Source organism: Protomyctophum bolini (assembly GCF_963924005.1).
Source record: "Protomyctophum bolini genome assembly, chromosome: 21".
In the NCBI taxonomy this organism is placed as follows: Eukaryota; Metazoa; Chordata; class Actinopteri; order Myctophiformes; family Myctophidae; genus Protomyctophum; species Protomyctophum bolini.
Genome location: NC_137882.1, coordinates 19,779,175 through 19,806,280, shown reverse-complemented (window position 1 = coordinate 19,806,280; position 27,106 = coordinate 19,779,175). Strand labels below are relative to the sequence as shown.

The 27,106-nt window shown below is 44.5% G+C and overlaps 1 protein-coding gene across 2 annotated transcripts in view; it reads left to right on the top strand.

The window, feature by feature from the left end:
• Positions 1-27,106, top strand: part of LOC308336535 (partitioning defective 3 homolog) — a 462,106-nt gene that overhangs the window by 227,181 nt on the left and 207,819 nt on the right. For both annotated transcript variants that reach the window (XM_080793921.1, XM_080793920.1), the window contains 4 exons: positions 5,336-5,743; positions 6,487-6,671; positions 17,041-17,180; positions 18,497-18,625. In XM_080793921.1, the coding sequence (XP_080650047.1) occupies positions 5,336-5,743; positions 6,487-6,671; positions 17,041-17,180; positions 18,497-18,625 (862 nt within the window). The remainder of the gene's footprint in view (positions 1-5,335; positions 5,744-6,486; positions 6,672-17,040; positions 17,181-18,496; positions 18,626-27,106) is intronic.

The window sequence follows — 27,106 nt, the reverse complement described above, 5'->3', positions numbered from 1 at the left end:
ACAGTAAGTTGAACAGATCAACATGGGGGACATACGCAACCTGCACTTTGAACAGTAAGTTGAACAGATCAACATGGGGGACATATGCAACCTGCGCTTTGAACAGTAAGTCAACATACGCAACCTGCGCTTTGAACAGTGAGTCAGTGCTTCCCAACCCCCAGGGGTCCTTGAGGGAGTTCCAGGGGGTCCTCAGCTACATGATAGTTGTAGCTGATAGTTAATGGGTCTATAACTCAGACTCTCAGAGTGAAATTAACTTTGATTTTACACTATACATTGGGGTGCCGGAGATAGAAATGGGGGACCGTAGCCTAATTCAGGTCAATGCGGAGGTTTTTTTAATTGAAAGTCACTGCTAGAGCTGTAAAAATCTTTCTCTTATGGGGCATTGAAATAAGAAAAAAGTGACCAATATATTTCTGCACGGGAATGGGCTATTGAATAAAGGTGAGAAGAAGTACTCCTGCAGAGGGTATAAATTGAAGTAATTCAAGTTGTATTTCTTCAAATGTATTTTGATCTCCTTATTGCCAGTGGTGGAAGTGGAAAGTAAATACATGTAGTCAAATACTGCACTTACTGTAAGTACAATTTTGAGGTTTTATTTTGAGTATTTTCCGATTTTCAATAATTTTACATCTCAGTGGCAAATGTTGTACTTTTACTCCACAAACATTAGTTTGTAGTTGAATTATTATTACAAAACGTATACATTAACCACTTCAACACTACTAAAACGTTGGCTATTTAAAAATAGCCCATCTACAAGCTCAAAATGCATTGTGATCCGACACGTTGTGAGTTTACACATTTTAGTCAGGGTATTCTCCATATATGTAGCTAGTAGTATTTATGCATTGCAGTATTGGTACTTTTACCTACAGTACGTAAACAATTTCAGTACTTTTTTCCATCACTGCTTATTGCAAAAACCTACAGCAGACATACGGTAGTACTCTGTGTGTACTTGTAGCTGTGTGTGTATAAGGAGGCAGGCTGCGTATTCCATAAGCCTGATGTGTACCTCTTTGCACACCCGTGTCCTGTGATCGAAAAAGCCGATCTACAAGCTCACAACACGTGGCACCGCGGTGCGCAGCGAATGATAAATGAACCATTACCACACCCACTGGCCTCACATTCCGCTCAATTCGCTCCCATCGATTTTTCCACTTCTGCTTAGTTCCTAAAAGTGGAATGAAGATATAAGGCTTTCTTCCCCCATTTACCCACAAGCCACAGTCCCACCGCCGAATGCAGCAGGGGCACAGGAAACTGCACAGGAAAGTGCACGCACACTCACAAACATACAGGTGTGTGTATGCGCGTGTGTATGTGTGTGTGTGGCGCGCATGCATGTGCCAGGGAGGAGAAATAGCTCATCTGTCATCCAGGCTGGGGTGGTGGGTTGGCTCTTCTATCAGCCCACCCTGGAGGAAATGGCTTGGGTGTGTGTGCGTGCGTGCGAGTGCTGCCCTATAAGTGTGTCCATCCTGGACTGCAGGTAATCCTGTGTAAATCAATGGGCTCATATAGCTATACACTAACAGTGTACAGTATATGCTGAACTCACGATCACTTTATTGACAGTGAGTGGGGTACAGGCAGTTCTGTTTAACAATGTATTTTTTATTTATTTCTGCATTGATTGCAGATTTACGAGCTTTATGCCACGTCATGAGTCTGTTGCTATTTGTGGAGAAATTCAGATTACCCCCCCACCCTCCAAGGCCTATAAGGCAAGGAAATGCGCTTCGGTGTTTAATTATAATGGTTTGTAAGACAATGCAGAAAGCATCCATGTCATTTTAGATATTAGCGTTGACTGTTAAAAAAATAGCAGATATACAAACTCACAGCGTGTCACTATATTTTTAGATTTAGAAGACATCCATGTGCAGAATCGGTCTCAGGTCTTCTTAATGGGTTAAATCAATCATCAATCATCATCATTTATAACTCACGACCATGATCACATGGTTTGGAGCACAGATTCATAAAAGTATACAATCGGAAGTATACAATACATTACAGATTACACGATATACATAGACTTATCGGAAGGCTTTCCCTATTTGTACAGTGGAAGAACATTTTTCAGAAAAGCACACCCCTAGCACACACCCCTATGCCGTCGATAAGACCTCGTGCTTTTGAAACACAGCCAGGCTGTTTGTCTATGCAAGGCACACATTTTAGTTTTTTTTTTTAGTTTTTTTGGTTTGTTTGTTTCTTGTTTCCAATTGTCTGGACTTTTGACTGGATCACTTTATTATGATGGAGCGTTGCCAGAATCCCTCCCTTTGGCGAGGCTACGAGACACGCTCCTGCCCGCCCACGAGACTCCTCCTCCTCCTCCTCCCGACCATCACGTTTACCTCGCCGCATTATGCTAATGTTGCTCATCAGTACTCTGTGGAAGCCACTGGAGTGTTGGTTTGTTGTGGCTGCTTTAATTTTTTTATTTATTTCTTATTTTTGTTGCGTTGTCGAAACGGCGCTATTGTCATTAGTAAACATCCCAGCTGCTTCCAAGGCTCTTCCACTGTGAAAGAGGCTTACACTCCCAATCCACGAGGGAGCCATGTTTTGAATCAGGCACACCCTCCTCACTGGCATCCAAATGCATCTGGTGGCTGTGATTGTGCATAAAAAGGAAGTAAACTTTTCACCCCTCCCTTCCTCAACCCTCTCTCTCTCCCCCCCCCCCCCTGATTGTGTGTGTCTCTTTAACCCCTTTAGACCTGATCTCAAAATAAATAAAAAATCTTCTAAATCTTTCAGTTTTCTGAAATAAATATTTTCACGATTTTTCAAAAATAGCAGACCTACAAGCTCGCAGCGCGCCACTCGGTGGCGCGCTATGAGCTTGTAGATCTGCTATTAGCTAAATTATAACATAATGTTTAAAAGTTCCCGCCCAAAATGGGTTAAAGTGATATTCTAATCTCCTTAGATGGTTTTGCATGGGTAAATATTTTGAGGCGCTTAATCTAACTGAATGTAATGATGCATTGATAGGGTAATTTATTATTCAATCAGCTGTGTGCGCGGTGGCTGATTACTGGAGTGTCAGAGCCACACACCAACACTCGTGCATTTGTGAGCGCGCGCACACACACAGGCACGCACGCACTGAATCACATTATGCCATGGTCTGTCTAGTAGTCACTGTCATATCTGTAGATTAGCATAACGTCTCTGTCCGGTGGAAACCTCGTATGTCCAAAACTGTCACAGTTCTGGATTCAAATCAAGTAAAAGCATTAGAAGCAGCAGAACTACAAGCTCGAAATGTGTCTCGTCACGTTTCGAGCATGCTGATCTTCTCCTTCTGATACCTTTGTGTGACGCCGTAGTATGATCGGGTGGGGTGGGCGTTAATTTCCGAAAAGACACAAAAAGTTAAAATACGGAGATGGGAGGTTTCATGCCCCGACACTAGGCGCACGTCGTGAATAAAGACGTGGCGGGTCTGCAGTCAAATCAGATCCCAGGGCAGTAAGCTATAGCGCTCGCTGAAATGAAGTGCCGCTCATTGTAGGCCTGGGAGAGGCTTAGCGATCGTCGATAAGTCATTTTGTGATGTGGGGTCATTGCTGTATGCCTGGGAAGCCTGGGAACTCTCCCTAACTCCCCACCCCCCCCCCCACTCCGCCGTCATCAAGGTGCGGCTCACTCCTCCGGCTCAGGACTATCTATATGCTAAGTGTGGCCCGACGATACAGACTAAACAATTGTTTGTGTATGGAAACGACCTGTGTGGAGCTACTGTCGTGGCTTATTTGCTTCTCTCTCTCTCACACGCACACACGCATGTGCACACACGCACACACACAAACCACACGCACAGGAATGAAGTGTCTGTGTGATGCTCCTGGACAACGTATCTGCGCTGCATTTCCCCAGTCATTATGCACGCTGTTGATGCTTTTGTGCTATGATAGCCTTGTTCGGTCAACATTTGTTTCTCTCTTTTAGAGAGAGGCACACACACACACACACACACACACACACACACACACTTGCATGACACAGAATATAATATACTGCAGTGTACTGTACCATAGTATACTGAGATAACTGTTCTTCGTCCTTTTTTTCTTCTTTCCAAACTTGACTACGGATATAACACTTGTCTTGCCTTTAAGGCAATTCTAAGCAATGTTGGTATTTCTGTCCGCTTTAGAAAAGCCTGCAACTACTTTATTATATTATTATATGTGCTTTTATTTTGAAGAAATCAGTATATAATGAGAGTCACTTCCTGTGAGCACCATCTTTGATGCAACAGTGCAGAGAGTAAACACACACTGTTCAGAGCTGTAACCCTAAGAAAAGAAAACATCTACCAACTTAGAAGCTTTTGAGAGGCAATGCTGTAAGTTGCAGTTGATGTTAGATATGCTAACTTTCTGTACAATTTTGTGGTATTTTGTTATGTTTATTTTGTATTTGGAAACGTTTTTGACAAATGTTTACTGTTGTCTGCAGAACATAACATAGCCTAGCCTAGCCTCAGGTGTATGTCATCCTACTAATCAACACTGATGAGTGTATGTGGTTTAGCTAGTGTGTGTGTATGATTATTTACCTGGGTTTATTTAGTTGTGAAATGATTGGAATGCTGTCAATTAAGAACAACTCTGAATGTATTGTTTTATTATTTTTGCAGTTTTCACCGCTTTGTCATGAAGTAAACAGTCAATTCCACCTTCGACTCTGTCTTCATTGGCTGCGGTTTATCTTGATGTTAAGTGGCAGTCCCATACACTGCCATAGAACATTACAACACTGATGAAGGTTTTAGGACCGAAACATTTGCTTTTTAATTGCACTTTATGATCATGATAAAATAAAAGAAATAATATTTTCTTAAGTCTCAGTCTAAGAAGTTTTACTTCTATTTTCTATACGGTGAGCGAGTCTTTTTCTGTCAATGTTTCCCCCTGTACCATAGTATAGAAATAATTATATTACTCATTGACTATACTGTTAGCTGACTCATCATTTCCCATCCGTACGCCCCATCCCTCTCTTCTTGATGGTGGTAATTGGAGATATTGCGCTAATGTAATTTTCTGTCGTCGATTGCTGGCATGCTGCACTGAGATTAGCCCCATGATTAGCCAAGTTAACCTTTCTCTCACTCTCTCTCTCACTCTCTCTCTCTCTCTCTCTCTCTCTCTCTATCCATCCCTTTTTTATAAATTTTTTTGCGAATACTAATGTTAGAAAAAAGGTCCAATCAAACAAAGATTTGACGCCCGCCCCCCTCCCCCCCATGTTGCAGAATCACTGTTGCTAACTGATTGATATCTTCTCCTCCCAGAGCCCAGAACATCTTCCGCCAGGCCATGCGCACCCCTCTCATCCTCTTCCACGTGGTCCCGGCCTCCCTGAAGAGCCACTACGAGGTGCTGTCGGCCCAGGGCGAGGTGGGCTCGCCCCAGTGCAACCGGGTCCGCTTCAGTCAGGACCACCACCCCCCCCAGCAGCACCCCCAGCAGCAGCATCATCTGCTGCCCGGCGAACGCTCCAGTCTGGTGGTGGGAGGCACGCCACTGGAACACACCCCGCAGAGGATGTCGTCACGCACCGGACCCCACCCCCCCATCCTCACCAACACGGGACCCCACCCCCCCATCCTCACCAACACGGGACCCCACCCGCCCATCCTCACCAACACGGGACCCCACCCCATCCTCACCAACCCCATCGTCACCAACAACCACAACAAGTACGCTTTACTGTCTCGTCTGGTCGTCTGCATGTCGTAAATAACCTGTCGGGCAGGAACCTCTTATCTCCATATTTGAACTTTGTGTGTGTTTTGCGTATATTAACTCCCGTACTTGATCATACTACAGCATCACACACAAGCATCAAACGTAGCAGATCTACAAGCTTGTCGATCTGCTTCTTTTTGTTTTTGTTTTGGACACTATTTTGGGCATAATGAGGTTTCCACCCGACAGAGACGATGTTGAACGGAATAGAAACAAAGTAGAATAGAAGAGACATGCGCCCCTTGGCCTCACGTTGGCATGTCTAATATCCAATTTCACAGTCACATGAATATACCTAAAGACAGGAGATGCTGCAGAAATAGACACTTACAAATCAAAGAAAAGTGAATAACACTTTCATTTCATTTGGCAGTACTTAAGAAGAGATTTGCCTTCATGAAATGTATAAGTAATGGATCGCTACTTAATATTAAGCCCGTCAAAGAAAATGGGAAGAAAACATTGTGTGGTCTTTGACACATTTAGTTTACCTTTTTTGCAGAAAAAGCCATTAGTGACTAAAGCAATAGTTTTGTCACTGGGGGCTACGGTTTTAAGCCCTACTATACTGCTAACAGCTGTATTGATGTATGTATGTACAGTATGTGTCTGTGTGTACAGTATGTATGTATGTATGCAACAATAATGAAAGTGAAATTAAGTGACAAAAGGGATATTGATCTTTCGTCCACAGTCACCAGGGTCCTCTGGCGGGCAGCACCCCAGAGCCAAGTCGCCGCTACGCCACCTTACCCCACGCTCCCCCGGCCTCCAAGACGTCGTCTCCCTCGCTGCAGCGCCGCGTCAGCGCCAACCCCACCAGCGGCTCCTCCTACTTCAAGAAGACGGGACGCAGGCTCAACATCCAGCTGAAGAAAGGTACGTGGGGGAACTTCATCGCACAGCGCATGAGACCACGCACTCTCACGCCCCAGACGGCAAGTGGGCGACTCCGTTGGGACGATGTACCACGGAGTCAAACGTTAGACTGGAAAGGGGGGACTTTTAAAAAAAATAGCAGATGCCCAAGCTCGCAGCACGGCACAATGTGAAGCACTGTGTGAGCTTGTATAAATTATGTGATATTTTTGAATAGCCAAAGCTGAAATCTAGAACGACACAGTTGATTTCCCGGGTTTAGTAGTGAATACACAAGTACCGTCGGCGCAGCAGGTGACATACCTGTACAGCGCTACAGGGAGATATGGTGGCTAGAGAGCGTGGCATCCGTTATTTATACTGCTATACATCATTAAATTATCATGAATACGTTTTGTTATTCCTAAAATCATCCCCGAGACCGACATTTTGACACCCCTCGTCTATGCAGGCTATGAATCACCTTTCATCAACATTGCAGGGATTCTGTCGGGTCCTTGAAGCGATAAACTCTTTCAGTCATCATGAACCTCACCGTCAGTGATGGAACAAGTACTCACGTTTTATACTTAAGTAAAAGTATCAGTACCGCAATTTAGAACTGCAAGAAAAAGTCAGATATTCAACATTTACTTGAGTAAAAGTACAAAAGTATTGGCATCAAAATTGAATTAAAGTAAAAACAAAAAAAAAAACAATTAAAGTGCCATAAGTAAAAAAAAATATCCAATTTATAAAAGTTCTTTGAAAATAGCAGATCTGCAAGGTCACAACGCGTCACAATTATTCTAAATGCATAAAGTAAGTAGTAATAATAATTGTAGTGGATTACACAAAGTACTATTTGCCTCTGAGATGTACAAATATAAATATAGCCTATATATGTACATATATAGGCTCTATTTTAACAAGATAACTGCTCGTGACGGAACGTTCCGCCAATTAGAATCCAACCGGCAACCACTATTGGGCGAAACGTCAGATAAGCTTTATTTTTTATATCAAACTGGCCTTTCCTTCTTCAGTGATCCTAGACAGGTTTCGCACACGCACACTGCCGTTCACTTCTTGTATACAGGTGGACTAAAAAGCTGAATAAGTCTCAAATCTACGGAGCTCTCCATGGTTTTGACAAAACGTGTGATGTTCTGAGGTCTTTTCTGATGATCCGGTGATCTCGAGTTAACCCCATCTCAAACCCGAAAAATGGTATTGATCCCAGGCTATACACCTACAAAGGATTTAAATGGTCCACTTTCCTTTGCCTTTTTTTCCCTCCACAAAGCACTTTACAATTCACACACTGACAGAGGAGGCTGCCAAGCAAGGCTGTCAACCAAACGACCTGCTCATTGGGAGCAGTTGGGGGTTCAGTGTCGTCCCCGAGGACACATAAATGAAGTCAGGAGGAGTGGCGGCATCGAACCCCGAATCCTCCCCAATCCCAGCCCAGAGTCACTACCGTTCTCAGTTCTCTGTCTTAGATCACCATGGTGTCGGGTTAGCATTCAGAGCACTTTGCTTCTCATCACAAGAGCTGTTGGTTGTGAAATGAACCGAATCTGAGGGTGACTTGACTGCTCGCTCACTCTTTTCTCTCTCCATTCTGTCTCTCCAGTGGTGGAAAATAACCAAATACATGTGCTCACATTACTGTACTTAAAAAAGTATTTTTATAGGTATTTTTGATTTACTGTAGTATCTTTATATACATATATATATTTTATACTACTGCTCCACTAACATCTCAGTGGCAAATATTGTACTTTTACTCCACTACAAATATTTGAAAACTTTTTTGATTATTATTATTACAAAACAAGCATTAACCACTCTTCAAGTTCACAACACATCACTTTGCGGCTCGCTGTGAGCTTTTATCTTCTATTTACAAGACGGCACATTCTACATAATGATTTTTGCTTTTACTTTTGCTACTTTCAGTGTATTTTGATGGCAATACCTTTTTACTTTCATTCAAGTAAATTTTGAATACCAGACTTGAAGCTTGAAACAGTATTTTTACATTACTAGAGAGGTGCCCGTTGGGCATGCACGCATGCACACACAGAGACTTGGTGCATTTTTAGATGGATGGTATTGATACTTTTACTCAAGTAAAAAAATATCAGTACTACTTCCACCACTGTCTCGTACTTACTTTCTCTCTCTCTCTCTCTGTCTCTCACACCCCCACCCGACTCGTTCCGCTCTCTCCGTCGCAGGGAGCAGATGTTGTGCTGAAAGTTGGCACGGAGGCCTAGTAGCAGCAAGCTGCAGGGGAATAGCGTAGCAAGCGAGGGCAGCACCACCGGGCTGAGCACGACCTACTCTCAGGGAACGAGGGCAGCACCACCGGGCTGAGCACGACCTACTCTCAGGGAACGCCGTCACCACCGGGCTGAGCACGACCTACTCTCAGGGAACGCCGTCACAAGTCGCTGCAATATGTCGTCTCGGGTCCCTGTAGTGCAGCCAGTAGATGTAAGGGGTAGAGGGATAGAGAGTGCATTACATTTCTGTCTTGGCTTATTATTCTGAGGTGTACGTGATGAAGCTGGCCCTCTTTTGCTGTCCTACACATGCACATTTTAACAAGTTTATGTCCACATAAAGGAGAGTACACTACAAGGACACAAATATTAAAGTTATACAGTTAAGGGTACATTCACAAAACCATGGTATATGTCTTCATGATACAGTATCACTCAGTACTCTATGGCCCTCATTTATCAACCGTGCGTACGCCAAAATATGGGTGCACGCCGAAATTGCCGACATTTTTGACATTTACCATTTCCGCCAAAGCTTGAAATTGAACGTGACAACGTTGAAAATCCACGGTTGGTCCTCAGCTGGCGTACGCATTTTTTTCTGTCTTCGAGCTGCGGAGCAGCATTGTCTGAACTGCTGACACGCTGTCACAGGCATCTAAACATATGTTTTCTCTCCTAAAATGTTAATATAAAACGGTATGTGTATGTAAAAAAAAAGGGAGAGATTTCCAACTTTACAATTAAGTAATTAAAATCGCGCAAATTAAAAACAATATAACATGTTTACAATGTATTAGTTTGTGCTTAATCAAACAGTGATTTACTGGCCTTGTTATGCAAGCAACTTTTTGGAGCGCATGCAGTGATGCGGCTTATGATTGTGTTAGCTTATTTTATTAAAAAAAGGCATAAATGGACTGCACGCCTTTATTTCCAAGTGACAATGACAAGCATACAGCTGCCTATTTGTAGTAAGTACTAGCAGGCTATAGGCGTAAGGGACTTAATCATTCACCATTTAAATAAGTGCTTAGACAGGTTTTGACAGTTTTGACAGTTCAGATAAAAGCGAGATCATTTTCGGGGCTCGGGAGGACGGGACCGCGCGGCGTGCGTCGCCAACACATACCAGCACACATGCAAGCGGCAAGCCTTCATCCATATGTTTATGATTCGTTCATCAATGATCAAATCAGAAATCACTACATAAACGTTGATTATGACTGCCTTGACGACATGATAGCCTCTCTCATGCTGCATGTATGTCCATGCGGCATACATGCGGATTTGGGCTGTCTGTGCTGGAATATTTCCATGACGTTGGAAAGTAGCCTATAGTGCAATGCAGCTGCGGAGAGTCCCAACATGCATGGGTAGCCTATATACTGTAATCTACAGCAGGCCAACAGCACTTGTCTTTCTGGAGTTACGGTATATGCAATCTCCTCCTCGTTTAATAAACCTGACGTGTCACTGGAATGTCAAATGTGCCGTGCCAGCCCAGCGCAAGTGCATGGGAACCGCATCGGCGATAGGTATAGGCTAACCCAGCCAGTCAGCCCACCACCACCAAGGCTACCATATATTTTGGCTGCACATTAATATAATTGACAGTTGACAGTCCTGCAGCCACTGCAGCGACTGCGAGGCAATCGAACGTGCATGCAGTTGGTCACGGACGGACCACAGTGATCGAGAGAGACAGACAGACAGGACAGGAGGAGCACCTGCAAAACAGCAGCGTGTCACCGTTCGTGTGTGTGCCTATTTGTTATTTAATTATGGTTCAGGTTCAGGTTTTCGTTCACTAATATATCTTGTTGTATATTAAATTAAAAATACTTTAATAATTTAATATACAACTAACAATACACAGTGAAAGTTGCTTGCAAATTGCGATATGTGCGTGCGTGCGTGGCGTGCGGGGGTGAGGACCGTGAGGCGGGCAGCAATAAGGGAAGCGAGAGGAGAAACAGACAGGGTAGGCCTACAACTTTATTTAATTCATGCAGGTGTTCGTTTTTTATTTATTTAACAACACACCAGTTAGTTGGGCAGCTTGCAAGTTGCGTGTGCGTGCTGTGCGTCTGTGCGTGTGTATGAGAGAGTGAGGCGCAGCAAGGCACGGGAGAAACCTATTTTTTCATGTTGCCATGGTTTCAGTAAACGTATTGCCGTTTTCAGGTCGCAAAAACGAGGGCGAGGCTTGATTTCATAGGGCGTGCCAGATAGATTTCAGCCGTCACATTTATTAACGTGAGAACGAAATTAAGGAAGGATCAGCTGTTTGCGATCACTTTATAAATGCCGTGGCGACGTGGGTGTACTACGAAACCTGCACTCGAATCTGTGGCAGATTTTACACTCGATTGATAAATGAGGGCCTATGGGTATAGAGCACCAAAGTCTGACGTCAGTATCGCTAGAGGGCGCTAAGTCCACGGGTTCTTAGGGGGATTTTAGATTGCCTCATATAAGAACTGAAAATAAACAATCATCCTGTTGGTTTCACTCATATGGATATGAAGAATCAACTAACTGTGATAAAACGCTAATGTTACTGCTGCCGAATTAGTTAAATTTTTGCTAGAAACAGACTATCAAATTTGAGTGACTGAGACACCTGACAGAACAATATCGGCGAGACGGTTTGTTTATTTTTCAACCACAATTCTTATATGAGACGATTGTAATGTTATTCTCCATAGAGAAATAACCCGATGGAACCGGGGGATGAGCGAGCCAGTGACTTCGGCGCTCTATAAGTAACAGCATATCTGCCATATGTGGCGGCTACCAATTATTATGGCAGAAATGCACTTTGCTAGCCTTTTTGCCTCCTTTTTGGGCACCCAAGTTGATGGAATTCTCTAACAACCAATCTGTGGGTATGCCCTAGGCTGCCAGATAAAATCAAATAGTCTGCACCTATAGCCCAACTCTGAGATGGAATGTAGAAGTGTTTGGTATTTAATGACCGTGGTCATAAAGGCTTCCTCTGCTAAGGTCTAATAAGAACATATCTCTGGACTCACCACACCACAACAACATACCGTATGGTGTATTAGCTGTCAAAGATGTAAAGATTATCACAGAGATGGAACGTTGATGGAATTACACAGGCATGTTTGTATATTCTCACTGAAGATGCAGTGACGCTTGCACGCACGCACACACACACACACACACACACACACACACACACACACACACACACACACACACACACAGCTTCTGTCTTTCATTCTGGTCATAGCTTTCCAGGGAGCAATTAGTTTATGTCCAGAGAGTGACCATACGTCCATACCGCCATTGGTTTTGGTGTCTTTCCACTGCACCATGCTGTTTCATAATCCAACTCAACACAACTCATAAATTCACACAAGCTCTCGTCTTGCCTAACGTGTCCGAGCGGATTTATCAGGTTATTGCACATAATTAAAGTTGTACGGTTCTGTAAACTGTCGGCCAAAAACCCCAGACGGAGATTAATTCTAGCTTGAACACTGAAATGTAATGGAGCGGCAGAATCAGATGGCTGAGTGAAATGCATTTTGGAACGCCGTTCTGAGAATTAGAGACCGACTTAAAGCCAGATTTTTGGGTCCGATGCAGATCCTGATTTTGGAGAGTCATAGTGCATATACTGTAGATTACTACCTATACATTTCATATTTTTGTCTAAATAAATGTAATCTATTTGAAAAACCTTGATTCAATAAAGAAATATTTTTGAGAAGATAAAAAAAACATCATATACGGTAGTACGGTACTGACCTTCAATAAATATTTGTATTTATACAATGAACAAGCAAACAAGTACAAGCGCTATTGAAACATAAAAAGCGAATCTACAAGTTCACAGCGTTACACGTGGTGCTGATGGATGTTGTTTTGGCCTCTCCATCTCTCAAGTTCAAAGTGGTGGCAGTGGGTCCCGCATGGCAAATTAACAAGAGTGCCTCAATCAAATAATGCGGTCGAGAAAGGACACACACACCCCATTGAGTCCCAGTCTGACATGTCTAATTGGCTTATGGGAGTCAGGATTTGTGATTAATCCCACAAAGGAACACAATTACTTTTATGTTGTTTTTCCGTTTTCCCAAAATAAAGACGTCACTAGTGTAATTACCACAGGCCTATTAGAAGATGCATTCGGCTAATTGCGCTGGAGAGCGTTAGCGATGAGATCACAATCGGTTCTCAGAATGGCACAGAGTTTGATTCTGCTTTGTCAGGCTAGGTGTGTGCGTGTGCACGTGCGTGCGACAGAGTGGTAGAAACTGTACTGGGCTAACCGTACTGGGGTTGGTCGCTTCAAATCGTCCATGAAGGAGTGGGCCCTGGCAGACAGCACATCATGCGATTGTGGCGAGCCTGAGCAGACTGCCGACCACATAATCACCACCTGTCCTCTGTACAGACCTCCTTCAGTCTCGTCCACGTGGGACCAGAGACAATGGCATGGCTTTGTGACACTGAGCTGAACATATGACGACAGGGCTGGACTGGCCACAGGACATACCGGGCATATTCCTGGTGGGCCGCGGCCGTAGGGGCCTTTCCTGGTGGCAGGCCACCAGGAAAGGTCCGGGCATTCTGCCAGTGCCATCACTGTACCTGTATCAGTGAGTGACAAATAGTTGTCTGTTGGTTTGTATCATTTATGTTGTTCTGTAAAAGTGGTAGTATTAGGACTTGTTTGTTTGTGTGTGCCTCGACGGAGTGGGCGGTAGAGTTTCTTCTATCTGCGCGCTGGTTGTGGTGGGCCATTTTCACGCGAAAATGACCGGGCCGAATTCTTTTCCCAGTCCAGCCCTGTATGACGACGATAGACGAAAGAAGAAGAAGCCATATCATCTCTGTCGGGTAGAAACCTCGTAAAATATGTTCAAAACTTTTCAGGATTCAAATAAAAAAACGGCAAAAGTAGCAGATCTGCTAGCTAGAAACACGTCGCTTGTGGATCTGTTACTTTTGATGCTTTCGTGTGACGCTGTAGTATGATCAAGTAGGGGCGTTAATAGATAATTCCAGTCTGGCCTCACCTTAATCCGTCATTATATCGTAGAACGAGTGGTAATAATAATAATAATAATATAATATGGTACAGGTGAAACATGTCATAACTCCACCCCGAGTCCACGGCAGCTCAGAGTTATGCGAGGTGGGTCTTACGCTATAGCTCGCCTTTTTGCGGCAGCCCATTTGGGACAAAACACTGCAGAGCTTATCTGGTCATTATAATAATAATAAGCCATTTAGCACAAGACCCAGCATGCACGGTCAGAGCTGTGGTGCGCTCTGGAGGGAGTTATGTCATTCTTTCACCTGTAACCACTCGTTGTAGGATATAATAACAGATTAAGGTAAGAAAATGGCTAGCCTGGAATTCTCCTAACACAAAAAGTTAAAACACGGAGATAAGAGGTTTCTGCCAGACAGCGACGCTACTGTATATGATATGGCTTATCATCAGCCTCTGAAACCGTAGTGGGGGAACGCATCAAACAACAGCCACAGTACATCTCTTCCACATCTTCCATCTTCTACAGTCATTACACACAGCACAGAAAGCAGATTGCCACGGCAGCCTGCTCAGATTCTTGCAACGCGCGTAGAAACAGAAACCAGCGTTAAGAGATTAGCGTTTGTGTAAGTCTCTCATCCCATTTAACATTCGACATGAATAATGACTGCTATTACTTCCTGTTTCATTACCGTACCATATCGGCTGGTTAGAAAGACTGTGGAAAAAGTCTTTATCCTCAGCAGCTCTGCTTTGTGACAGACAACGCACGTGCACGCACGGACATGGATGCACGCACGCACGCATGCACATACACACATTCTCTGCAGGTTTTTTTTTTACCCATTAAAGCCTGAGGCCAATTCTACAAATGCTTTCTAAATCAGTAGTAATCAGTATAGTTCTTTTTCATGCCAAGGACCCCCAAAATGATATGTATTTGGCCACGGACCACCCTATCTGAAAATGTTTTGTGTCGGGGACCCCCAGAAGAGAAGATTTGTGTTGTTTTTTTTTTTACATTTTTAAAACACTTTAGACTTAAAAATAAATAAGGTGAAAACATAGATAGATACAAGCCCACTGCAAGCTTGTACATCTGCTATTTTTGAGAACCACAGTTCTAAATCCTACGAGTTTTAGTTATAATTGCAACTACGGTAATATCTAAAATGGCATAGCAAATGCTTTCCCGGTTTTTATGGAAGCGGTGACAAAGTTGCCAGTTAGGGCTCTCTATCGCTTGTGTGCCTCCACGGCATAAACACTACCACCGTCTGACTGACAGACACCCGGAGAGCGTCAGTCAGTCAGTCAGTCAGTCAGTCAGTCAGTCAGTCAGTCAGTCAGTTGGTTATGATGAAGCATCAGAGATATACTGACAGCTCTGAGAAATGAGCAACCTCTCTGACATGAATACCAAGCAGCAAACAACCGGCGAATGTTCCTTCAGTGTCAGGGAGGAGGATTCTATGTGAGAGATTCATTCCAGCGAGGTTGATGCCAGAGCGATACAGAAATAACTCCCACATCGGTGTTAATGATCATCTGCTAATCCGGGACTTTGTCATCTCTGTCGGGTGGAAACCTCGTACGCTCAAAACTGTTACTTTTCAGGATTCAAAAGCATAAAGAGCAGCAGATCGATGACGTGGATCTAGATTAAATTGCTTTTGTACAGTGTGATGCTGTCGTATGATTAAGTACGGAGTTAATTTATGGAAAAACACAAAACGTTAGAATACGAAGATAGGAGGTATCTGCACAACAGCAACAATAAACAGAACCACTCATGACAAACTATCAATTTTAGGATACATTATAAATCGGGTGACATTTTGATCCCCCCACACACACACACACACACGTTGTTTTTCATTGACTATTTACAGGTCCAGTCAACGGTAAAGGTCATGGCAGAAATCCTCCCAATTTAACCGTTATTGGATTTGCCTATGTCTTCCACAGCAACAATTCATATTCGCTTGATCAACAATAAAGGTCATAGCTTACCCAACCCAAAGCAATCAGCATGGATACGTCAATAGCTTTATGTTTGCCTCTTCCTATTCTGTGGTCTAGTACCTTCATGACTCGTGATATTGACGGGCTGCGATTGTACGCACATTTATGCACACATTTGTACTTTGGGATTGAAGGCTTCGGGTAGAATTTATATTAATCTACTGTATATTTTTATAGGCACAGTGACAGTAATGATTAAAGATGGAGTGCCATGATTTTCTCAGGGGTTTATTTTTCAGATCACGGCACTCCATCTTTAAGAAAAACTGCATTTTCAGGAAAGAGCGGACACGATAAACATCTGTCATTTCAGTTCAAGGGCCCGTTGGCGTTGTCTGACATTTGGAATCACCCAGAGACGTGTAATCAGTCATTCCTCTATGGTTAACCTGCCTTTTAATTTGACCATAACTTGCAACAGTGTGGCTTTGCTGTCCACATGCATTCATCATAAACAGCACCCGGTTTTGGTTCATTCATCTGTTTGACTTTATATTTAGATATCGACACATGTAAAAAATGAGAAATTCTCCTTAAGGGATTTTCGGTGCCACACCCTAATGGTAAACCAGTGAAATCCCAGTGTCTTTTATGAACTGCAGGATACTCGGCACATGCACTACACCATAATTTGATCCCTGCATGTTGTTTCCTCATGCTAGGAATAGGATATTACCAAACCATACGGCAGGGGTCTTCAACAAGTGGTCCGGGACCTCTAAGGGGTGCTCAGAGTTAGTACAGGGGGGCTGCCAAATCGTGTGATAGGCTTTTTTATTTAAAAAAAATTAGCAGATCTACAAGCTTGTTGATCAGGCAGACAAAGTACTGAGTGAATTTTGAGTGGTTTGAAACTACATGGAATCTGTGAAAAAGTTTAATGTGCAACAACATTTTATATAGTATGGGTTGGGTGGTCCCCGACTCCCTGCTTCATCTCTCTCTCAGCTAACGGGGTCCTTGGCCTGAAGACCCCTGCCATAGGATACGGGACATTAATAACTCCTCCTTCATGGTTCTCTTTCCTTCCCTGTAGGTCCAGAAGGCCTCGGATTCAGCATCACGACCAGAGACGTGCCCATAGGCGGCAGCGCACCCATCTTCGTCAAAAACATCCTCGCCAGAGGAGCCGCCATCCAAGATGGCCGACTGAAGGCGGGAGACAGGCTGCAGGAGGTGCGTATTTTCCTCTTTAAGCTTTTGGAATAAATATTGCCCTTGTTTCTTAGTCTTCCTAACGATGTCAAATGTTTAGCCAACACGAAGAAAGCAGGCTGCACATAATATGTGCAGCCTGCAGGACTGATTGGCTGCAGCTGAGGAGCTATGTCTATATTATAGACATAGTTCCTCAGCTGCAGCCAATCTATCCAGTAATTACAGCTCAGTTTATGCTCTGTCATTTGACAGCGTTGCGGGCCTAATATAGCTGATCATCTCACAACGGGTCGGGTTATGGTGAGCTTGTAGTGACCATCGTCATTATGATGAAGTATTCATTTAGCTTAACAATGTGATGTGCAAATATTAGAATTAGGGTTTGGCTCCTCTGGGCTCCATGGTAAGTCCATAAATGTATTATAAAAGAAACAACTGCTTGTTTACAGTATATTATGCCACCATAGCTCGTTTATTTTGAGCCGTTCCCTTCATCGCAACTGTGTGTCTTATAAGGCAGTTCGTCATGGAGTTCCAGTAAAAACCTTTTAACTATCAATTTCTTAAAGTAGACTTTGATTATATTATCTGGCCCGCCATCTAAATGCTGTAGGAAAACATTGGCCTGAGGCCAAAAGTATTTGCCGACTCCTGGACTATACTATGACTTTGAATTGCTGAATAAATCAGTCATTGAAGTACACATGCTTTACTTAAGTAAATGTATCAATACCCTATTGTAGAAGATCAGTACAAGATCAAAAAGATTCAAAAGTATTGGCATCAAAATATACGGTCCCATTTACGGTCCCAAATAAGGTCCCATTTCTCAAGTTCTTTAATTAATACGTGCCACAGTATTACTGCATAGGTTTGAAGTGGTTTCGAAATAATAATCACTATCTACTTACTAGACTACTAACTAAAGTTTTCAACTAATTGTAGTGGAGTAAAACGTACAACAACATTTCTCTGCGATGTAGAGGAGAAGAAGTAAAAGTATTGAAAATTGTAAGTACTCCATTAAAGTACAAATACCAAAAGATTACACAAGTAAGTACAGTACTTGAGTAAATGCTGTTCCATAGTCAAGAGTCAAGAGAGTGCACTACTACGATGGAACTATGCACAAAATGCACTATGCACTCTTTTACTCTGTAAATCTGTGATGTGAAAAGCTGATTCTGATTGTCTGAAACCACAATCATCGTGTTTTCATTTGGGAATATACCACCCCTCGTTTTATGTCCAGTGCAGATTGGCTACGAAAGTAATCGGTCTCTGAGCCACCAGGGCCCCTACACTTTGGAATGACCTGTGTGTGTTGTGTCCAGGTGAGTGAAGTGGACCTGAGTGGTAAGAGCCAGGAGGAGGTGGTGGCCCTGCTCCGCGCCACTCCCATGGGAGGCACCGTCACCCTGCTGGTGCTGCGCCAGGAGGACCCCCATCTGCCCAGAGAGGTGGTCAGTACGCGCGCACACACACACACACACACACACACACACACACACACACACACACCATGCCTGTGTCCTTTGAACCACAGTTATATTGACAGGCGTGCAGATCTTTTTGGGCTAGTTCTCAGGGGAGCACCTGGAGATGTTCGCTCGGTGCGCACTGAGGTTGGATGTCTCTACTCTGAGCCAGTATGAACTACTCACCTAATGCCGCGGAGGTTCCATGTTTAACGTACTTCACAGATGGTTTTCATATTGTAAATATATGAGCTAAAATCTTGCTTTGAATCCACATGGGTTCTTGTTTACTTGGTTAGACCAGAGCTCCGGACGGAATCATAACGATTTGTCATGGCAGCTTGGTAACAACCGAAACAGACTTCCTCTTCCTCTTCAAAATAAGCCACTTGTGATTGTGAACAATCAACACTAGTTTCTAAGCATACTTACAGGTAATAGATAAACATTTGTACATGTAGTGCATGACACCATGATCAGATATAGTTGGTATCCAGTTGGTACTGGTGGCAGTGCACAAGAGTGCTTCATTTCCTTTGATCTGCCGCACATATTTATTTTGATCACGCATGCAGACTTGTCCACTCCTTCATATTTATTTGTTTTGCATTGGCAACAAGCTGTCAATAAACACACGCCTAGTGACTACTCGTCACTTTCTCCCTATTGACTAAAGGCCAGCCAATGAGGGGTCGCCAATGGCTTCCCACAACTCCGAACCAAGCCACCAGAACCTGCACAGTGAACGGTGAAGCCGGCGTGACGATATTTTGTTATAACTTGACTGCATGACCGTGAAATAGTTTGAAAGTCGCCCGATGTAAGGCGACAAATAGTTTGAAAACCGCTGCGCCTATCTCAAGTCTGCTCATCTCACCTCTATTCTCCTCTGGTTTTGACGGTCCATTCACTGCACTGTCTCCACGGACACGCAGTCTGTTAATACCGGATCCAGGCAACAGGGGGATGGATGGTGGGGACACTCTGTTAATAGGGACTTTAAGCAACGACGGTTTTCAGGACGGCTCCGCTAGGCGGAAGTACGGCGGCTATGACGCCCTCGACGTAGCTGTCAACATCGTAAAGCAAACAGCCGTCGGCGACGGCGACATTGGTTCCCATGGTGACGCGTCTATGCAGCATGTGTCAAACATAAACACATTTTTTTAAACACCCCGTCGCGCGTCAGCTAACTTGCCGATATTGCTTAATTCTTACATGCACTGGACATGTTCAGCAGTGGAAAGAGGAAGGTGCTGGAGCAATCTGTTATTCTAAAACCGTTTTAATAAACAACGTTAATGTGACATGGTATTAGTGTTATTTCTTCATTCAGAGCATGCCAACTTATTACACAGCATAAGAGAGGTGATGGAGCAATCGGTGTAAATGTATGACAGCTATAATTTCAATAAACATGGTTATGACATGGCGTTGTAGACACTACGTGTAAGTGTACATTAGGTTCTCCCATAGTAGAAACTTGAAAGGGCTGTGACGGCAAGCAGGTTTATGTATCGAGCACGGATCCATTTCCGGTTACCGGAGCCGACTACCATAGCCGCCGTTGCTTAAAGTCCCTAATACCTGATCCAGAGAACAGGGGGATGGATGTTGGAGACAGGCCGTCAGGACAAACATTATTATCCTTCCACGACCCTCCCCTACCCCGCCATCAGGTGGAGGATAAGGGCAGATAGGTTCAGAATCACATTAACACAGAGCTTTTCTCCAGGGTCAACCTCCCACTATCTGATAGACCCAGCACACACACCACGACACCACATACACACTGATGGAACAGACAACGCATGCACGCATGCACGCACGCAAGCACACACGCACACCTATAGTCTATACAGACATACACTCTCCCTCTCTTCCATACACACACATGTACACACACTGCTCCTTTGTATTGCTATCCTTGTGAATTATGAATGCCATTTTTTTGAGTGGTGCAGCCACTCCATTGCGTAGCTATGTGTGTCCGTCCCTCCCTATGTATGCGTGTGTCTGTCATGAGCAGGACAGCTGAAACACCTCACCACTGGATGGCACTGTTGTGCAGCATCACACACGCACACGCACACACACACACACACACACACACACACACACACACACACACACACACACACACACAGGCCAGGGAGGAGGGCTTGTACAGTATAGGCCTACTGTACAGTACTACAGCACGAGTACAGTACAGCCCTACTCACTTCAGAATGGTCAGATTTTTTTGTATGTTTTTAACCCTAAAACCAAATAGCCAATCTACAAGCTCACAACATGCCCCACAGCGATATGCGTGAGCTTGTAGATCTGCGATTTTTGGTGAACATCCAACCAGGCTGCCGTTTTCAAATAATTTCAGTAAAAAGTACAATATTTGCCTCTGAGATGTAGTGGAGTAGAAGTAAAATTATTGAACATTGGTAATACTTTTTTACACCACGGTAGTAATGCACGCACGCACGCGCAGCACACGCACGCACGCCGGACAGACAGACACACAGTTGATACTTCTGTGCGTTAACACTCCCAGTTATCCCAGGGTGACTTTGGCTGTCGGGCGACAGATGGTGAGGCTACTGCCCCCGCCCAGCCTCCATTCAGCGTCTCTTGACAGTGGGCACACGGCCTCCTTACAGCACGTCTAGAACCAATACAACTCACACTTACACTGGGGGGGTCGGCGACCGCACCATAAAGAGCTGTTTTAAAAGCCATTAACACATTGATTGCCAGGTAATCATTAATGAATTCCTCCCCCAGTGTTTTTCAGTGTTTTTACCTCATTGTGTCGACCCATGTGACCCATAATGTGTCCCGGATGTAAACGACGGCTATTTCTTTTCTTTCACCGGAAAATGCTTTTTGTAAACACGATCATCTGTTCTTTAGCCATTGAATACTGCTTGTTTTGAACAAAAAACGCAATCTGGGAATAGAATCCAAGATAACGTGGAGAGTCGGAGACGGACGGAGTGAAACATTTTCACGTTCTGTCAATGTGTTAAGACCTGAGGCCATTTCAGTGAATGGTGTGATTCTCAGACTTTCAATTTTTTTTTTAAATATAGCCGATGTACAAGCTTGCAAGTCACAATATGCCTTTTTCCTGCACAGGAATATATATGATTAATTACGATTCTGTCGCTATCGGGACATAACTCGGACACCGCTGCGTCGGCTCGGGCAGACTTTGCAACATTCAGCACGGGGACTCGCTCGCCTAAGCTCGCTCACCGGTGCCTCCTGTGGCTAAATTCTGCCTGCGATGGCGCACCGTTTTAAGTAGACCTTTTGCACAGTATGACTTTTGGGGGTGAGATAGTGTTGCATTTTAAGGAATGCGCTATGCCTCCCAGTTCCACTCACATTTAACCAAATGCAAAAGTTGGCGGAAAAGGAGGGATTGAGTGACTTGTAGTCTGTCAGAGCTGTCACGACATCTGCCAATTACCCCACGGGCACGGGAGGTCAGCCAAATCTGAGCGGGAAACTGGCACCTGTCAACAGCACAATAAAGATGACATTTGCAGTATAGGCGATACGCTTATCCATAGTGACATGCAGTAAATGAGCAGGCACAATGGCATCTGCACTTTGCTTAAGGGCACACTGGCTGCAGACGGACACGTTGGCTGTGGCGGGGTTCAAAGCAGTGACCTTTCTGGTGGTAGGAAAAGGGCCTCTTTTGTTGCTGTAGCTGTCTGGATGCCGTGAGAGCTGAGGGTGCATCGGTTCCAGCTGAGAGATCCACAGGGATGTCGTCTCTGTCGGGTGGAAACCTCATACTGTACGTCCAAAGCTGTTACTTTGCAGGATTCACATTAGAAATGATGAAAAAATAGCAGATCTATGCGAGCTTGTAGATATGCTGCCTTTGACACTTTTATAAGTATAAGGCTTTAATTTACTGCCCGCCAGCGACAATATGTCAGGACTGTGAGGTGGGGGTGTGGAGTGTCGTCATGTGAGGGTGAATCCTCTGTGCTCTCCTGGCGTGACAGCGTTAGAAAAACACATCACCGAGAGGCGGCCATCTTAATAATCCACCTGTCTTCCTCTCCGTCTCACTCTCTCTCTAACTAACTTATGTGGCTGCATGTCATGGAGTTGACACTGCAAGCTTAATATTTCATTACTTCTCTTTGCAACATTAGCATTTTGCTGTGCCCCTCGCTCCCTCTCTTCTCTCTCCATCACACATACAATTCCTAACTGGGGGCTTTCGCGGATCTCAATAATCCATACACGTGTGCTCATGAAAATCATATCGGATGGGGTGGGGCTCTGACAAGTGACAGTTATTGCAAATAAAGCATGGCAGAAAAGCGCGGTATGTAATTGCCTTGACTGTCATACACTGTGGAGGGGTGAATAAATCTGTGTGCGCGACGCACGTGCATGGGGCAAGAGTATGTTTTTGCACACGCTGGCGCGCACAAGCACGCCCACGCCTCACGTGTACTATACGAGCACAGGCGCACGTGGCATCATTCATGTCACTTCCCTCGACCACACTGTAATGTTTTAAACTGTAAATGTGATGACATTACACGCACACACGCATAGGTTGGTCACAATTATGATAGGCCTAATTGCAATTATTTTAGATAATCGCGAAGCGACGTGTTTTGAGCTTATTTTTTTATCCCACGATTTTGTAACCCATTTTTCACCTGGTGCCAATTGCCTAAAATAGGGGGAGAGTAGCGCCCAGGATTACAGTTCAGGCCCTAAACTGTAATCCTGGGCGCTACTCTCCCTCTGCCAACCTGGGGAGAGCCCCGCACTGAGCTCATGCTTCCTTCAATGCATGAGGAATGAGCAGGCCGCTTATCACCTGATAAGGGTGGAGTTTCCAAGGTAGGGCGTAGCGTGTGGAAGAAAGACGTTTTTCCAACCAATTCCTTTCCATCCGGCGGGTGGGAGGCAGTATAGAGACCAGGATTACTGCATGTTTGAGATCATGCAAACTCTACACAGAAAGGCCCTTTAGCCAACCCCACCTAGCGTATTGGCGCTGATGACGCAGATGAGAGAACGCGCCCACAACGTCCCCAGCGGGAATCAAACCCGGGACCTAGCTGTGAGGCGACAGTGCTACCGTCTGCACCACCATGCCCCCACATTTGCTATGTTTTAATTTGAATACTGAAACGTAACAGTTTTGGACATATGAGGTTCCCCTCCGACAGAGACGATTATGCTGGGCTACAGGTTTAATAGATGTCACAGGGAGCTATTGTTTAAGAGATGTCACAGGGAGTTATTGTTTTGGCCATTCATAACTCTCAGATCTGATCTCAACTCAAACCGCTGGCTCGTGAATGATTGTGTTGTGTTTGCCAATGTATCCAAGAATAGCAACCTCTTTTTTTTCCATATACAAGCGGTTTCCAAAAAAACCCTCTCTTGATAAGTGGATGTGTGCGTCACTGGGCAAGTAGAAGTGGAATTCTTTTATCTATAATGAATGAAGACTTTATATAAAATTGTCCCTGAGGAAGCTTTTAACCTCAGAATAGAGGACAATAATATATTAGATGTACAAATTAAATTGGTCATAATTGGATGGGCAAAATGTGTCTAGTGCGTGCGTGCGTGCGTGCGTCTCCAAAATGATGACAGAATAAGCATCCACTCAGCGCTGTGTTCTGGGAACAGCCAGGGCTGAGGCAGAGAATGAGCGAACGGCGTAACATTTTCATCAGACAGGAACAAGTGCTGGCGGCCTAGAATGAGTTTGTCAGACCGGGCTGACAGGCCTCGCTGCACCAATTCTGCTGCGCAGTCCTGCATTCAAACTCACTTCAGGGAGAAAAGGGAGCGAAAAAGAAAGATGGAAAAAAAGGCAATTTGTTGTTCCGAGCTGAGCCTGGGCGCATGCACGTATCCCCGGGCAGGTTTGTGTGCATGGTACCACTGCTCTGGTTAAGGCGAGCATGCAGGTTTGTGTGCATGGTACCACTGCTCTGGTTAAGGCGAGCATGCAGGTTTGTGTGCATGGTACACTGTTCCGGTTAGGGCGAGCATATTGCAGGTTGGTGTGCATGGTATTCTGGTACGGTTAGGGCGAGCATGCAGATTTGTGTGCATGGCATTCTGATACGGTTAGGGGGACCATGCGAATACATGTTTGCTGCTGGTCGTGCAAAACGAGCTGGAATGGACTTTTGTCACAACTTGGGAAACATCGGTCTCCACTCCAGCGTTTGTATTTGTGGTTGCCTCATGCGTTCAGGTGACGAACCATGCAAAATTACAACACTATGTAATCACTGTAACTGTAAAAAAGTGTTCATTGAACTCAGTGGTTCCCAAACTTGGGGGTCTCCGGTCTCGCTGGGCGAGACGCTGTGAGCTTGAAGTTTGGCTATTTTCACAGTATTTATCTGTGGAACTAAATGTAATGTCTACAATGCCAAGTGCTTGTCAGGTTGGTGGTGGTGGTGCCGCAAGTTCAAAGATGATTATGTTAGGGGTCGCAGCCTGAAAAGTGTAAAAATGGAACCAAATGGATCCGTATATGGGTCCTATTTCCAAGCCCTTACACAGCACCAGTCCACCTGTACGATCACCTACAGCCTCAGGGAAATCTCTTCAGTGACCTGCTGGCTGCACAGTGGGGACCACCCCCTCCCCCAGCATCGTGTTTAGCCAGCCTGACCAGGCCCTCACTTTGCCTCCCATGCAGTCACAGTCCATTATGGGCACAAGTCCTTTGTTAATTAACATTGTGACGGTGTGAATGTCCCATTTATTACGCTCTATTGTCCTCTCAAGGGGAGGTTGGCTGCACGGTGCTGTGAATAGACGAGACGAGGCTGGGTGGAGGACAGCGGAGGAAATGAGCCAGGCTCATCAGTCTGGCAAACAGAGTCCCCAGCATGCTAAATGAGACTTCTTTGTTTAGTTACCGCCTCACTTAACGTGACACCTGCTATCGTGTGTGTGTACGATCTGAAATGGGGAGAGGACTGAGAGAGAGGCAGAGGGAGAGTTAGAAAGAGATGGATAGAGAGAGATAGAGAGAGGAGGGAGGGCAAATTAATCACAACCATTTTTATTCACATGCACACCTCAGAGCTCTCCGCACATCGGTGCCGAAAACAATTAACACCACTAGAGAACTTCTTTCCCTGCTGGCCCAAAAATTGTTGCGACATAAAAGGTCATTGGAAGCAAATTTAAAAAGGGAGCTAAAAGAAACCAGCCAGGGGTGTAATTGCGAATATACACTATACGATTACGCGATAAGTATTGAAACACACATTTTTCCTTTGGTGCCATTTCCCACTCAGGATGGCTTCTTCACAAAGGGAGTGATCAGTGAATATTAAACACCTCTGAGCTTCAAAAACAAAATGTCTCTTGCAGTGAGATGCTGGGAGGGAGGTGCAGGGAGAGGTAGTAGCTCAGTGTCTCCACGTCGTCAGATGGTGGTCATCCATCGTAGAAGGATAAGAACATGTTGGACCAACAACCAGCTACTATACTGTAGATCTGTAGATCAGAAAACTGACTGTTAATCTTTGCGTGTATTGTCTAATTAGAATCCTTGGCTCATTGGGAGAATATAGGCTATCAACCTGTGTAGGAGAGAGCCTGGGTAGTGTGTACACTAGTATCGGTGGTTTCATGTCGAGGACCCCCAAAGTCATATTTATTTGGCCGTGAAAATGTTTTGTGCCATGAAGAGAAGCTTTGCGTTAAATTCAAAATTATTCAAAAAATGTACCTCTGCTATTTATTTATCGCAGATGCTGTATTAACACCCCCCAAGGACCCCAGGGTGTCTCCGGACCCCACTTTGAGAACCACTTGTTGCGGCGGTTTATAGGCCGCCGCGAGGAGCTAAACATGAGATTAAAGAGACGCTTGTATGACGCGCAGTCGCGCACGCACTGAATTCAGGTCCATTCCAGCTGTAGGTTTTACCATTTATTCTTGTCACCACACGTAAGTTACAACAGTTCCTAGGCTTTAGATATAACTGAACGTGGTTGTTAAGGTGAATAATAGGTGCGATTGATACGGTCAACAGAATTGTCTTCTCCCACGCTCACCTCCTCTCTCTATCCAACTTCCCTCACCCAAGTGACAGGTAACGCCATGAAACTAGAGTGGCAGCGCCCCAGCCCCGGTGACACGCCCACTACCTGTGCAGTGCCCATTAAAGTGACATACCTTACGTCAATCATAATAGCACATTAGAATGCCACACATTACGGCTCCTACACCACTGATCACGCTATACAATGGCTACCGTCTTTGAACACAGCATAATTATGATGACCTGCCCACAGTGGACATACCGTACGCAATGGAGTTGGCTTGACACAGACTGAGTAGAGAAACATTGTGTCATTTTATCATGATTATTAGTGAGGACCTATTATATGAAGATAGTTTGAAAAGTGGTGAAGTGGTCCTTTAAGTGCGTCAAGCACT